This window comes from Cebidichthys violaceus, unplaced genomic scaffold (assembly GCF_023349555.1).
Source record: "Cebidichthys violaceus isolate CVI_PGR_0920_01 unplaced genomic scaffold, fCebVio1.0.p SCAF_97, whole genome shotgun sequence".
In the NCBI taxonomy this organism is placed as follows: domain Eukaryota; kingdom Metazoa; phylum Chordata; class Actinopteri; order Perciformes; family Stichaeidae; genus Cebidichthys; species Cebidichthys violaceus.
The window spans coordinates 585,759-601,551 of record NW_027176983.1 but is presented as its reverse complement, the minus strand read 5'-3'; the positions used below and the strand labels follow the sequence as shown (position 1 = coordinate 601,551).

Sequence of the window (15,793 nt, the reverse complement as noted above, 5' to 3'; positions counted from 1 at the left end):
AGCCACAAACCACGGACATTGTTCAGTAGTTTATTTTGTTTTCCACTGCAAACGCACATTTTAATGTTTGAGGACAAAGAGGCTGCATACTGATATATTATTATATACAACTCATTGTAGGATGTGATATCCCACTTCTCTCTGACGGCCTTTCCCTGTCGTAAGAGCGTAACAGGTTGAAGGCTTGAGTGATTGTTTGTACTGCCATGTTTGATAGATACAGGGCTGTATCATTTGCCCATTTTTGCACTACCTGCATATTGTTTAGGTCCCATGCTAACACGTTAGCATATGATATTACTAGTAGGATTCATGCTAACATCGCAGTTCTGCTAATCTGTATTTATTTGTCTCGTCGCAGTTTAGGAAAGCACATTGCTATCGCCAGATAAGTGAAGACGTTCGGCTCGTTTTCTGAAAACATTGAAGCATTTGAGTTTTCTGGAATTAGGAAGCTGGCTAGCTAGCTAGCTCGCTAGTGGACAGTTCTGCTAGCTAGCTAGCTAGGTAGTGGACAGCTGGCTAGCTAGCTAGCTCGCTAGTGGACAGCTCTGCTAGCTAGCTAGCTAGCTAGTGGACAGCTGGCTAGTTAGCTAGCTTGCTAATTCCGCCATGTTCTGCTGAGTGAAGCTGATGCGGAAGGGTCATAAAACGTGCATTCTCTCAAATGTCCATCAGGGGGCGGCTCTATGAGAAAATGACTCTTCTTCTCTCTTGATTTATTCCCTCAGTAAACATTGTAAACATGAGTTTATGGTCTCAATCTCTAGTTTCAAGTCTTCTTCAATACAGCATGATGTTCATTTAGTACATTATGCTCCATTTAGAGTCAAACAGACCAATGGGTGACGACACGACGATTACGTCATCTTCTTATATACAGTCTCATGGTTACAGCTGGCTAGTCTGCTAGCTTGCCAATCCCGCCATCATGCTACACCGGTTACAGAACACGACGCAGGCCGACAGGACAACCTTGACTGGCAGACAAGACTTAAAAAAGACCACAAGCTCTCTTTTCTCCTCGCCCTCTTGGGCTCGGAGCATGAAAAACACATTTACAGCCGCGGCGATGCCGTCCCGTGGGACACACGAGTGTCTAAACAAACACACAAGCTCCTGGAAGCATGAAGGGCAAGTGCCTACGAATTTCTGCAGTGGGTGTACAGGCCACATCGCTGCAGAATATACACAGAAATACACCCAATTCAAAGTCAAAAGAGGTGGACTCTGTGTTCACATCTTGATGCTTTGGTGCTCAAACACAGTCACAGTAGATGGACCATGTGTTTTTTTCCTCACGTTGAATTTTTAACGTAAAGATGTCGACCGTATTATCTGCCCAGAGAATTGTATTTTTGTGGCATGCTGTTTACATTCCTGATGAAGCAAATTCAAAAAATGCACTGCAGGAACAGTACAGCTGTTTTCTGTTTTGTTTTGTTTGTTGTGTTACAAATGGGCTACATCTGCATGTCGTTGTGCATCCCTGTGTTGCATAATGACAATAAATGATCCTTGAATCCTTGATAAACCAACTGCAGACGGGGGACGAACTAAAGGAAAAGACGTGAATAAAGGAGTGGAGAAACGTAACAAATGCAGATGCTTTTACGGCCTTTACAGTCACCGGGCCTATCCTCAGGGGAACATGAACCTGCTCAGAAAATGTAATATTTTAGATTATAGGTACATTTCGTGCATAGCTGGCATTTTGTTGAGAGGATGAAACTGGAAAAAAAGGCCATGTAGTGTCCAAAATCAATCCTCTGGGAACCTTGAATATCCAGTAAACACTCTGGACGAAGGCCTTTGACCGACCAATAGACAGTTAGTGTCCTTTATGCAAAAATAGAAATATAAGTCATCCTGAAAAGCAGGGGAGTTCTGATGCTTAACAAATGAAAGATAATAGAGTCCGCTACAATACAACCAGCATGTTGGCCTAGTTTTCTTTCTCTACGTTCCGTGGGGGTCTTCAGTGCCCAGAGGGGGTCTGATGTGGTCATGTGACTCAACGTATAGGCCTATGTATTTCCATATAGCACGAACAACTCGACATATCTGTCTTTGTCTGCTGTCAAAACACACAATCGTGTTTAAACCACCGCAGCTGTTTACACGCAGTCTGACAAGTCGTGAGTCCAAGTCTCCCCCGAGGCAACATCTGAATTATTCATATTTCTTTTACTCTGTAAACTGTTCAATTATATTTTCTGTAAAAGTCGTTTCCCGTCAAATCGGTTTAAATGCTGTTTCTCTTCAACGCCGGAGACTCATTGGATTAAAAGTCTCCAAAATAACTGACAATACAATCTGATCTGACTGAAATATGTCTGCAACTATGAATATGTGTGCATCAAACGTTGGTATTGAACACTTGATCCCATTATTATCAAAGAAATGATATTCTTTAATATTTCAGGTCTAACAAATAAAAATAAAAACAGGGATTTGATAGTAGAAAATTCACAAAAGAAACAAAACAAATGCTGCAATTTACAAACCAATGGGCAGAGAGTGGGCCTTTCTCATTTCCCAGTTTTGTACACCCTCGATTCCTTTCCTTGCCTCCTCCCTCCCCGTGTGTCTTTGTCCCGCCCACAGGAGACGCGAGCGAAGGAGACTCAAGGAGAGAGGAGCCGAGGCAACGAGCGTTTAGCAATGCGACGTCCTCGGAGGCGTCATTTTAAAGCGACTTAAATTAAACATGACCTATGGAACAGCTGCATCAGCTGTCCATTGCTTTGTTACAGCGCTGCATTTTATGATCTCTGTTGGACGACCATGACGCTTTTCATGAAAGAGACTTCATAACACCAGATCCATATACATCGTCTCCACGCCACTCCTCCGCATTCCTAATATGGTCACTTCCGTTCATTGGCTGCAAAAAACAACAACATGGCGACGGCCGTAATCCAAGATGGCGACGGTCGTAATCCAAGATGGCGACGGCTAAATCGCCAAACTCGAGGCTTTTAAACATCGATCCACAAACCACACGTCAAGATGACGATGCCCACTTTTTATATACGGTCTACGGTCATGCCCCCTTTTGTACGTCACAGGTGCCAAAAAAAAGGCTTCCGCAAAGGTTACACAGGTGTTTCCTTGCTTATAGCTCCTCATGCAAGCCTCCTCAACCCTCGAGAAAATCAATTTTAGGAATTTTGACGTTGTTTTAAGATAGCCGGGTCACAAGCTGGAGGTTCAAGGAACGAGGAGACAAGGAGGCACACAATCAAGAAATGAGAAAGGGCCACAGTGTGTTGTTAGAGGCACACGCCAGGCGGCAACCTTCGGTTCCGCCGAATAAAGGCAAAGCTTCATGTGTTAAAGCTGCATTCTCTCTAGTGTCCACCAGGGGGCGACTCCTCTGGTTGTATAGAAGTCTAGTCTAAGATGACTCTACTTCTCTCTTGATTTATTCCCTCAGTAAACATTGTAAACATGAGTTTATGGTCTCAATCTCTAGTTTACAGTCTTCTTCAATACAGCATAATGTTCATTTAGTACATTATGCTCCATTTAGAGTCAAACAGACCATAAAGCAGGGGATGCTTTAGGGGGCGGGGCTACATGGTGATTGACAGGTTGCTGGCGCTACCAGAGACGTATACTGCGTCTCTCCGTCACTCCTCCGCATTCCAAATATTTGGCTGCAAAAAAAAACATGGCGACGGCCGTAATCCAAGATGGCGACGTTGAAATCGACGAACTCATAGCTTCAAAACGTCCGTCCACAAACCAATGGGTGACGTCACGACGACTACGTCCACTTCTTATATACAGTCCACAGTACACGCCCTTTTTTTTTTTTGCCAGCAACCATGTGGACATGTCCGGGTAAGAACAGGTGTCATTGATAAAATAAATGTTGCTATTTAGCGTGTCACAGCCATTCCAGTGAGCTGCAGCGTGCACAATACCAGGGCCCTGACCCAGCTAAATGGAATGGGGCCATCATTTGACTTGTTTGACGTCGTTTACATGCTGGTTAACGTGCTGCAGCTGAGCAGCTAATTAGCTGAATCTAGCAGCAGCACAGGTGAAACTGATAACATTTGACGATGACTCTGTTGCGAACCGGAGAGCACAATGGGACAAAATGACACATCTCTAATGTTGTCCTGATATGTCAAAATGACTAAATCCTCAAAGACGGGATCTTCTCGAGGTGAAATGAAGTATTCCTGAGGACCTGGTGGCCACCTGAAGAACGCAACGTCTCTCTTTTAGCTCTGCTTTTGGTCTCCACCACCTCACGAGAGGAAACATCCGTCCCTTTAGCTGCTAAATGCTCCACTGTGTTCGCCAGATAGTCGCCGGACAGCAAAGCTAAGAGCAGCGGCTGAATCAGGTGATGATGCTCTTTGCATTGTTATTAAAAAATATATATAAATTGCAGTCCCTTTGTCTAATATCTTCTGTTGCAGATCAGTCATCGTTGTTTTGTCAGAGAGTTCCTCCGAACCGTCGGAATGAATTCAGCTACATTATTTAAAAAGTCTAACCCCTGACCCACATTCAAGCACGGGCCACCGCAGGCTCAACATAAACCTCCATCTCTCGCTCTCGATCTGAGCGCCGATTGGACGCCGGGGCCCCGCTCGCGAACGCGCCGGCGTGGACGCGCTGGGCCCGTGTTTCCAGGAGACTCTCCCTCGTGGACGCGCGTCGCGTCCTGCCCCCCCCCTCCCCCCTTGTCCTGTAAAATTTCATGAGAAGCTTTCTCGTGCTCGCAACCGTCGGAAATCTGTGTCGGGCGTGCCCGCCAGTGGAATGCGCGCACTCGCTGCTGCCCCCCCTCCCCCTTCTCCTCCTCCTCCTTTGCAGCTCATGTCCGGCGCTAATTGGAGTGCAGCGCTGATGTAGATTATAAACATTTAAATACTTGGAGTTTTCTATGCGTTTATTTGAAGATTGCCGCGCTGTATCTGTGACCCCGGAGGGAGGATGAGGAGGGCTCCTCTCACATAATTTCATCTTTTTCTTCATGGGGATGAAAACTCAACATCGTCTTTCTACTTGGAGCAACTTCATCTTTCCGTGAGGGCCGATGGGACCGCAACTGTTTCCTTATTTTTCTCCTTTTTTTTTTGGTTTATTTTTAAATTTTCTGCCCGATCTCTTGTTGTTTTTTCTGCACATTTTGATTTAACTCCGAAGTGCATCGGCCCATAACAAAAACCCCGAGGTCCTGTTCCTATAACTTATTTCGTTTGGCTATTTTTTTAATTTTTTTTGGTTCGTTTTCTCTGATTTATTTTTGTTGTATTTTTTGAAGAATGCGGTCTTGATCTGGAGGATTATAGCAGAATATTGCTGGTGGCTTACATGTAGCGGAGAACGGAGGCTCTGTGTGTGTGTTGATTCATCGGAGGCTTATATAAGCAGAGCCGTCATGTATGCAGGACGCAAGCGGAGAAAACCAGTCCAGAGAGCGTAAGTTCGTTCATTTATGTCATTGTAAATCCAGATTAAATAGTATTAAATAGTAAACACCGACCCCGGAGAGCCTGTATGAATTCTGATGTTAGTTCCTAAATACACAAACCCGCCGCGAGCCTGCAGCACTTCTTCTAGAACCTTTAGAGAACCCTTCTTTCATCCAGGTTTCGTTTGCTCCATAACTGTCAATGCACCTGCTGGGTGGTGCGTATTAATGCTTTGTGACGGGATGTTCTGTGATGAAAACAATACGGTGGAGGTTCTCTGTTAGAACGTTGCGCAGGGTTCCTTTAATGCCTGCGGATTATTGCAGGCCTGCAACTGCGGCCTGGTTGTAACCTTCACCACTCCTCTCTTACATTAGTATTCATAGAGCTGTTTAAACAAAACATTACTCCTGCAAATTAATTTAAAGAACACGCGCGTTTTTTTTTTATTTTTTTATTTTGTATTTATTTTTTCGTTGTAACGCCTCTGAGTCGCTGGGACCCTCGTGCAGGTTGTTGCGCCATTTTCTGTCAAAACGCCCTTCAGAGGATCAGAGACATTGTTTTTAACGTCGTCGGGTTATTTTTGATTTGGTTTAGGATGTTTAATAATCGGTCGTTTATTAATAAAAACACGTATTTGTTGACTTTAAAATGTTAAAAATCGCAATTTGTAAATAAATAGCCTTTTATACGTTTTAAGGCTTTGACTTGACTGTAAAAAGAGAGAGAGAGTAAAGTGAAAAGTAGGACTCGTGAAAAATACCCATAATCCTCCTTCTTTTGTGATGAGGAGGACTCGTGGTGAACTGAGGCACCTTTGGGTTCCAGAGGAGCTCAGGTTTACAGAGCAGGGTCAGTGCAGAGGTGTGGTTCATGACGAGGCTTTTCTCACACACACACACACACACACACACACACACACACACACACACACACACACACACACACACACACACACACACACACACACACACACACACACACACATATGACTGCTTTGATAACTGATGGATGATTTGCTCGCTGGTTGCAGAATTTCACAATCTGAAGAATTATTGCTTTTCTGCGCTTTTTTTTGTGTGTTTTCATATCAAGGTTCAATTGATTCATCCATAAAATCCATACATGGATAATAAAAAATCCATAATAAAATTGTCTGCCACCTGAGCAGCCATATTCATAAATAATGACAGACTTACTCTGAAATCTCCAGATTGACCAACGTTTATCTTTTATTTAAATGACATGACAGCTTGTAGACTGAGTGGGGAAAAAATAATATAAAATCAGGGTATTAATTATGATACAATATTTGCTCTTCTTCTAGTTGCATGCACACATAAAAGACCAACCGGGTCAAACACACCGACATCCATCACTGGTGCAGAAACAGATGTTCATGTGTCGGTGTCCGTGAGCGTCGAGGCGCATGAACCTGCACTCTACTGTCAAATCATGTTGTTCAAAAGACAGCAATCAAATCCAACTTGTTAATGTTTTCCAATCAGTAATGTTCGTAAACAACAACGCAACACTGCATTTTGTTCTATTGAGAAACAGAAAACGCTTAAATGATGTGAATATATTTGGTTTTAATGCGGTTAAAATTGTGATTTGGCTTGTATATTAAGTATCATCCCGTAATAACATTATATATATATATATATATATATATATATATATATATATTACACCTGATTTTGTCCCCTGTGGATCGATGAAGGCTCTTTTCTTTTATCTTTTTACAAAGAATCAACTGAAGCAGGTTACACACACTCAGCAGTGTGTGTTTGGTCCACATCGCTGTGGAGTCCATCCTCTTTTCGGCTTGTGACCCATTTAAACCAATCTTTGTCTGATGACAACCCCCTCTGTGTTCATACAGTGTGTGTGTGTGTGTGTGTGTGTGTGTGTGTGTGTGTGTGTGTGTGTGTGTGTGTGTGTGTGTGTGTGTGTGTGTGTGTGTGTGTGTGCGACTCATGGTCCCCAGAGGATGTGAGCACTTCTACTCATGAACGTGTTTAAACTCTTCTTACGGCCCCGAGGAGCTGAAGCTGTTCACTGTTAAAGACAAACAGAAAGTAGTAGATGTTATCGCTCTTGTTAAAATCATCCAGTTTGTGTTGAGATCTCTTGCAGGGTCTCAGACCATGTGAGGGACTGTTTATTATGGTCTGTATCAGCTGTCAATTCAATTAAAACCCTGTGGTTGTTGAAAAAAAAAGGGTCAAATACCATAGAATACTTTTAATGTTAAAGATAATAAATGGAAAGTAACGATCAAACAATAATGATAATAATATACAGACATGCAGTCTGATGCACCTTTTGTAATATTCTTGGTCAGATTTTATTATTTTAAAAGTTTGATCTGCCGATTAAGATTTTATTACTTAGAACTTTAATTGACAGCGAGGCCTAAAAATAATTTCAACCATGATGAAGCATAAACCGTTTTTAAAATGTTTTACTTTACTTTGTTATCGTCATATAATAGTTAGTTTTTTGCATAAAAACAATTCAAAACGAATAGAGAACAAAACACAGTTTTTCTATTAATTTAAAAATATGGCATTTGTAGTTTTAATTATTTATATATAGTTGCACATGGCTAGTGTTGATTAAGAAGCTGACCAGGTCATAATTCCTTCTCTAATATTTATTTAATAATGCTTTGAAAACTGTTCCTTCAAACAACTTTATTAATTCAAGTCAAAATGACGGTTTCAATTGATCGGTGCGTCTCTAATCACCGCTGGATTCTTCTCCACCTTTATCTGCCAAACATGAAGTCTGTTCACTTTAAGCTACATTTAGTGACTTTAATAGAAATAGCTTTCTGTCATATTAGCTCAAACTGTATTTATATTGTGACATTAGTACAAGAGACGGAAAGTCAAAGTCAGGTTCATCTGCCTCTTTTTTTATTGCTCCTTATTTGTAACCGCCCCGACGGAAAACAACCAATCAGAGCCGAGGAGTCTCTAAAACAGACCAATGAGAGCCGAGGAGTCTCTAAAACAACCAATCAGAGCCGAGGAGTCTCTAAAACAACCAATCAGAGTCGAGGAGTCTCTAAAACAGACCAATGAGAGCCGAGGAGTCTCTAAAACAACCAATCAGAGCCGAGGAGTCTCTAAAACAACCAATCAGAGTCGAGGAGTCTCTAAAACAGACCAATCAGAGCCGAGGAGTCTCTAAAACAACCAATCAGAGCCGAGGAGTCTCTAAAACAGACCAATGAGAGCCGAGGAGTCTCTAAAACAGACCAATCAGAGCCGAGGAGTCTCTAAAACAGACCAATCAGAGCCGAGGAGTCTCTAAAACAACCAATCAGAGCCGAGGAGTCTCTAAAACAGACCAATGAGAGCCGAGGAGTCTCTAAAACAACCAATCAGAGCCGAGGAGTCTCTAAAACAACCAATCAGAGTCAAGGAGTCTCTAAAACAACCAATCAGAGCCAAGGAGTCTCTAAAACAGACCAATCGGAGCCGAGGAGTCTCTAAAACAGCCAATCAGAGCCGAGGAGTCTCTAAAAGAGACCAATCGCTGCTCGGGAACTCCGGTCAGACGGATCAAATAGAGCAAATAGAATGAGTCCTAAAAACCCAGAAACGAGTCTGCATTTTTGCACACTTCCACTTCCCTCGTCTCAAAGTCGATGAGTTTTTTTTAACGTGTTTTTGGTTAGACGCCTGAAATAAGGTCTGTGGTTATAACACAAGCGCAAGAGAGTTTGTCGTTTTGTTCTACGATATAAAATAAGTCAGTAAATACCTCTCTGGTGAAGCGTTTGAGTGTTGCTAAGAAGAGCCTAAATGAGACGACCAAGCGTCCTCACTAGAACACTAGAACACTCGCGGTGGTGACGTGAAGTCATGTGACCTCCAGAAGATTGTATTCAGGCTTTAAAAAAAAAAAAAATCATAAAAGTGCTGTTTGTGTTTGGAGATTATCTTGCTGAACAAAATGTGTTAAGTATCATAAACGTTTGTTTGCCACAGAGATTATTTTCTGCAATAATCCAAAATCCCTTTGTGACGGAATGTGTCCTCACTCAGCGCTCTACAGGAATCAAGGTTATGTTCTCCCCATCAACAATATAATATATCATGTTTGTCACTTTACCCCCCAAAAATTCAGCCTAGTCTCCTAAAAATGACGTTCTCATAAAACAGTTAAGTTTCGATCATTTTTGCTTTTGTCGCAGGACTTTCACTCAGGAGGCCGCTGTTTGTGTCCTGTGTGAACCAAAAAGTCAATATTGACTTATTTTAATTTACATCCAGACGGAAACCTCCGGTTCTGCCGAGTGAAGTCGATACTGAAGTGTCTTAAAACCTGCATTCTCCCTAGTGTCCACCAGGGGGTGACTCCTCTGGTTGTATAGAAGTCTAGTCTAAAATGACTCTACTTCTCTCTTGATTTATTCCCTCAGTAAACATTGTAAACATGAGTTTATGGTCTCAATCTCTAGTTTACAGTCTTCTTCAATACAGCATGATGTTCATTTAGTACATTATGGAACATTTAGAGTCACACAGACCATAAAGCAGGGGACGCTTTAGGGGGCGGGGCTACACAGTGATTGACAGGTCTCTACGTCGCTTCTTTCGCCGTTCAAATACGGTAACTTCTGTTCATTGGTTGCGGGAAAAAAAACAAGATGGCGACGGCCGTACTCGAGGCCTCATAACGTCCACGAACCGACGGGTGACGTCTCTTCTTACTCACAGCCTGCGTTTCCATCAGTGACTTAAAAAAAACGTAACGCACATGCTTATGTTGAGCCAAAACCACGACGTTCAAACTTGACCTCTTTCTCCGTTTGTCGTGCTCGTCAGGGTGAAGCAGGCGCCGACCGAAGGGGCCAAGTCCAACCCGTCCAAACGGCACCGAGACCGGCTGAACGGGGAGCTGGAGCGGTTGGCCAGCCTGCTGCCGTTCCCCGAGGAGGTCACCGCCAGTCTGGACAAACTCTCCATCCTCCGCCTGAGCGTCAGCTACCTGCGGGCCAAGAACTTCTTCTCTGGTAAACTCACTGGATCTGTATTGAACCGCTGTGCCGCTTCATATCGCTCGTCACGCGGTCCAATGCTCTCCTGAATGTGTTTTTGCTCTTGGGTTTGAGTCCTTTTTACATAACAGCAGTCACATGGAGAAGATCAATATCAAATTAATGAGCTACTGTGTGAGTCCAGCACACACAGAGAGAGAGAGAGGTCTGCGATAGGGTTTAGCCTAGCTTAGCACAAAAACTGAAAGCAAGTGGAAACTGCTAGCCTAGCTCTATCATAAGGGGGGGGGGGGGGGGGGGGACAAATGCATGTTCTGGTAATCCCACAGTTGTCTTCTTTCATCTTGATGACAGTTTATAGTTACGGGTTCTATTCCAGAAGTAAAAAAAAAACCAAACATCTGCACTTAGCTCCTCCCTCTTGTTTTGTTGTCTGGTCGCAAAAGAACAAAAACAAGATGGCGACGGCCAAAATGCCTAAACTCGAGCCGTCAAAACGTCAGTCCACGAACCGATGGGAGGGCCGGACGGGCAGAGATTACAGACACAAAGCTGGAAATAATGACATTAGATGAGAGTTGTAAACAAACACACACACACACACACACACACACACACACACATACGCTGTGTGACACAAGCGCTGCCGCAGGAAGCAGGAAGCGGCTGCTCCTAAATGCCCTCAGCCGTCGCTCGGGTCCCTTCGAGCGTTACGAGAACGTCACAACAGCCGAGCTGCTCGCTCTCTGCTTGTTTCCCCCCAAACATCTCACGGCTCATCTCGTCAAACCAGAGATGTGGCGACCGCCACCGCGGCGAGAGAAGGAGCAACCGGCCGCCGCCTCATTCAGAGGAGTTCATCCCAGAGAAGGGCCTCCTCAATATTTCATACAGACCCACGTCTGTGCATCTGTGTGTGTGTGTGTGTGTGTGGGGGGGGGGGGGGGGGGGGCATCACTTATTCTAGGATCAGGAGATGGAGCTCTGCATGGCGTCCATTTGGCGGCAAAATCCATTTGGCGGCAAAATCATGGAGAAAACAGAGAGTTGCATGCCGACCTGATGGCCGTTGTACGGTCTTCTCCACCAGAGTGAAGAGACGTTGTTATTTTAGGCGGTGATCTTTCGCGGAGAATGCTGCAATGCGGCCGTCGGATGCTCTTGAATGAATAATTGAGAGAAACCCCCGGAGTTTAAAGAATTCATGAAATGAAAGGCAGAGCAATGTTTGTTTAAGGCAGCGGCTTCTTTGAGATGGCAGTTTGGGGTGAGACGGACGGCATACAGCGCCGGTGATACCGCCGGATGTAGCAAATGCGGTTTCGTGTTTCTATTGTGTGTGTGTGTGTGTGTGTGTGTGTGTGTGTGTGTGTTGGGTTCACATGTTGTGTATACGTAGAGGCTTTTGATGCCCTGAGGACATAAAATGAAGCCCACTTTCTATTTTCCACTGTATTTCGAGTTATGTTTATCGCTCCCTTTCAATAACATATGGAACAATTCGTCGGCCTCTCGTCCTGTCAGGGTAAATTATTGATAACGGATTTCAGCACCAATAGGTCATAGTGTGGCCTATAGACAGGCCCTCTTGTCTAACTGCATTAGCCTACTTCCTGGACGGTCTCTAAGTAATTAACGAGCTCAGGGCTCTTGCATTAAGGAAGCGGCTCCGCGGACCCCGAGGGGGGGGGGGGGGGAGCTCTGATGCTCCGGGGGGCCGTCTCCCGTGGTCAGCCATTGTTGGCTGCATGTAAACAGAGCGAATCGCGTTCGTCTGAGGTATTAGATGTTGGGGTGGTCTGCGGAGCGAGGACTTAGCTCCAGTACACTCTGGGAACGCTGCCATTGCTTCAACCCTCGGCTCTGTTTGGACTGTTCAGGCGGGCTCACCTACACGCAGCAGTAGCATGTGTTGGTAACTGCTTGTGCTCTTTTTGCTGGATGCTAAATTTCCGGCAAGGTTTTTTTTTTTTTTTTTTTGGCGAGGGGCCCCAAAAAAACACTCGCGGTCATTCATGGCCGTGCGTGTAGCTGAACACGTCGTAGGTGTCGAACACAAAAGCCCCGGCTAATCTGGCTGTCACGTATTATCCGGCCCAGCTGCCATCTTTGTTGTTGTCGGGAGCGACAAAGGGCTCGTCCCTCTCAGCCAGTCTGAGGAGAGGGGCGTGAACTCTCTTAAAACCGGTAACCCCCGGGATCACCCCGGCTCTGCGGTGCGGAGGCTGCCGCTCTCGGGCCGTAAGAACCCGTCTTCGCAGCTGCCGTCTGCCTTTTGGGTCGTTCACGCTCCACGCGTGAGAGGCGGGGGCGGTGCTGAGTCGACGAGTCCACTCGGGAACTTGTGTTCAGAGTTTTGAAAGTGGCTGCTGGGCTGGAGACAACAGCTTCAGGTTGCTGAAACTTCAAATACGGTTGCCATTTTTTGTCACCTTCATATTTTTAATAGTTGAAATAGAACGCAGCATTGTGTCTTTTTAAAAACAGATTCCCATCACAGATCCATTGACCCTTCAGCGTTGAAGCGTTGCATTGTGGGTCCCTCAAGTGACACCAACATCAGCTTGTTGATAACCTGAACCCCCCTCTCCCATACAGCTGGAGAGACCGGGAGAGCCAACGATGGCTTATGCCACTGATGGCAACCAGCGCCATTCATTTCTCACAACGGTTGCCAAACTGAGTGAATTATTTTTGTGTTTCCTGTGGCCGCGGTTTGCACCGTCGACCGTTTTGCACGCAACCGTCAACATCCTGCAAGACTAAAACCCTTTTGGCCGAAAAGCTTTGCGCCACATTACCGGTGTTCTGCGCTGAAAGGCCACATGCGGTGTTTTCCGGCGGCGGCGGCGGCGTGTCACAGATCATTTGGTGTGGAGAATCACTGACATGCTTCTTGGCACTAGTTTGCTCTCTGCTCTGTATCGACGTGTGTGTGTGTGTGTGTGTGTGTGTGTGTGTGTGTTACTGTCAGGGAGGTCAAACGTTGCTCTAGTCCAGAGAGACGTCTCAACAACTAGCGGTGAGACTAGTGGCACATTGAAGCTCTGATTTAGTACATTCATGTCCTGCAGAGGCTGAATCTTTGATGTCTTCTAGTTGCATTTGCAGGCAATTTGCTTGGTAAGGTCCAATACACGATATATATACATATATATACCCATGTGTGTATAGAAAAGCAGCTGCGATGCCAACCTGTGCTCACTCCCAACTCAGAATACCCAATGCTTGGTCAGTGGCCCTGTAGGCTGCCTGACACCGAAGCACAAAAGGCACCTCTTAGTGTCTGAATGAGACGCATCGCAAGTCCAACATCTTCGATATGAGACGGCGAGAGCGACGTGAAGAGCAAGGAAGTCAACGGGAGGACTGGTGGGAGTGGCTTATTTTTACCCTAAAAGACAGCGTTGAGCGTTATCTCAAAAAGATGCTGGACGACAGCATTGAACGTTATGGATTTCTTAGCTGTTAGTTCCAGCAGATGAGCAGCGGTTCATCTCCGTAGTGAGGAATCGCTCCATCGTTCCGGTGTTTACGGTGGAGAGAAAACCCTGACAGGATCTTGGATGACACAATTAGCCAATAAGAACTCTCCTGGGTTTCTTGGAAGAGTCGCCATTCGCAGCTGCCAAACCTCTTGATTGTCCCTTTTCCCTCCTGTCCTCATTCGCTCCCTCCTTCTTCTTCTTCTTCTTCTTCTTCTTCTTCTTCTTCTTCCTCTCAGTTGTCAGAAGGTCATGATTGTGCTCAGAGCGTCAGATGTCACTGTATTTGGCGTATCGCCGTGGTCACAGGATATGACATTGTGATTAATCCCTGTGATGCTCCCACAGCGGCGAGTCTGTTGTTAAAGAGAGCTCTTTGGAGATGCACTCTATTGTAAATATAGATGGAGATTAGAAGAAATAATCCCCGTGACTGCAGAGGGATTCACTCTGCCGTGGTTTCGGTGTTGGCTGTGTGTGTGTGTGTGTGTGTGTGTGTGTGTGTGTGTGTGTGTGTGTGTGTGTGTGTGTGTGTGTGTGTGTGTGTGTGTGTGACACTGCAGGGTTAGTGTGTGGAACGCTTGAATAGTGTCAAAAAATATTGTTTCTGGTTTTACCAGAATCTCAATACCGGGTGTAGAACTTTTTTTCCTACTCGTGTTTGATGTCAACATGCAGCACAAGGCTGTAATGTTTAAATAGTTTGTGTCTGTAGATTTCTCCTAAAGTCAACAAAAGTTAATATTAGATTAAGTCTGATCCAGAAATCTCCACTTCAGCAGCTCACCAACCTTCACACGTTCATTCCTCTCTGTGTTCTGAAGCTTTCTACAGACGGGTTTGTTCACATATCATTCATAGTCTGATTTATACTACATTTTATAACTAAAAACATGGCGAAAAATTGGTCTTTATTGTTATGGAAATATGCAAAATTGTGAAAAACCTTTTGACTCTAAGGATTCTGAACCTGGCTTCATCCAAAGTTCAGATATCAGCTCTGGAAATATATGCAAAGTAGCGCATCATTTGATAAGGTAATGCTTCATTTGCATATTCAAACATAACTTTCAGAAAACTTGTAATACAAAAAACAATTGTCTTACTGTCAGTCGTCAACTGGGGAAGTTTCATGGCGATACCTATTCGTTAAAATGTCCACCCTATTCACCTGGAGTGTAAAGCTGCAGTCATATTTCTATATGTGTGTGTTTGTATACGGGTTCCCCTAACGACCGTGAGCCACTTTTCATTCTTTTGTTTCATTGGCCCTTTCAGCGGCAGCAGAAGGAGGCATTAATTTTTCACAAGTTTCCATAAGGTAGACCATCATATCTATTATAAAAGCACCGGCTTCGAATGTCTTCCATTAACAGAGTTGGCAAACATGGACCTGCACATCACGTCGCATGCGTTACGCAACAACTCCCGCTGGATCAGGACATGAATATAGAAAAATGAATTATGTAAAACGCTGCGCTGATCCCGGTAGAGTGGAGCTGTAGATTGATTTAACTTGTGAGACGTTTTATTGGCAGAAAAAAAAAATGAATGCGGCTGAATTTCATGTCAATCAACTCAAAATGAATTCGCCGCGGGTTCTTCTGCAGAACGCGTCGCTACGGGCCTGACGCCTTCATGACATGAACGTCGTACATCGCTGCCAACGACACGCAGCTGGAAATATCTGCAGTGTTTCTATACTGTAGCATGTAGCATGTAGCATGTAGCCACGGCCGCCGCCGCTCCGGCCGCCGCCGCTCCGGCCGCCGCTGCCGCCGCCGCTGCCGCCGCCGCCGCTGCTGCCGCTCCGGGATTGGTTATGTAAGCTGTTGTGAAACTCTTGT

At 44.8% G+C, this 15,793-nt stretch overlaps 1 protein-coding gene across 1 annotated transcript in view; it reads left to right on the top strand.

Moving 5' to 3' along the window:
• The first annotated feature begins 5,229 nt into the window (after positions 1–5,229).
• LOC137868092 (aryl hydrocarbon receptor-like) overlaps positions 5,230–15,793 on the top strand; it is a 31,668-nt gene continuing 21,104 nt past the window's right edge. The window contains exons 1-2 of the mRNA XM_068704617.1: positions 5,230–5,448; positions 10,289–10,476. Coding sequence (XP_068560718.1) covers positions 5,408–5,448; positions 10,289–10,476 — 229 coding nt within the window. The 5' untranslated portion in view covers positions 5,230–5,407. The remainder of the gene's footprint in view (positions 5,449–10,288; positions 10,477–15,793) is intronic.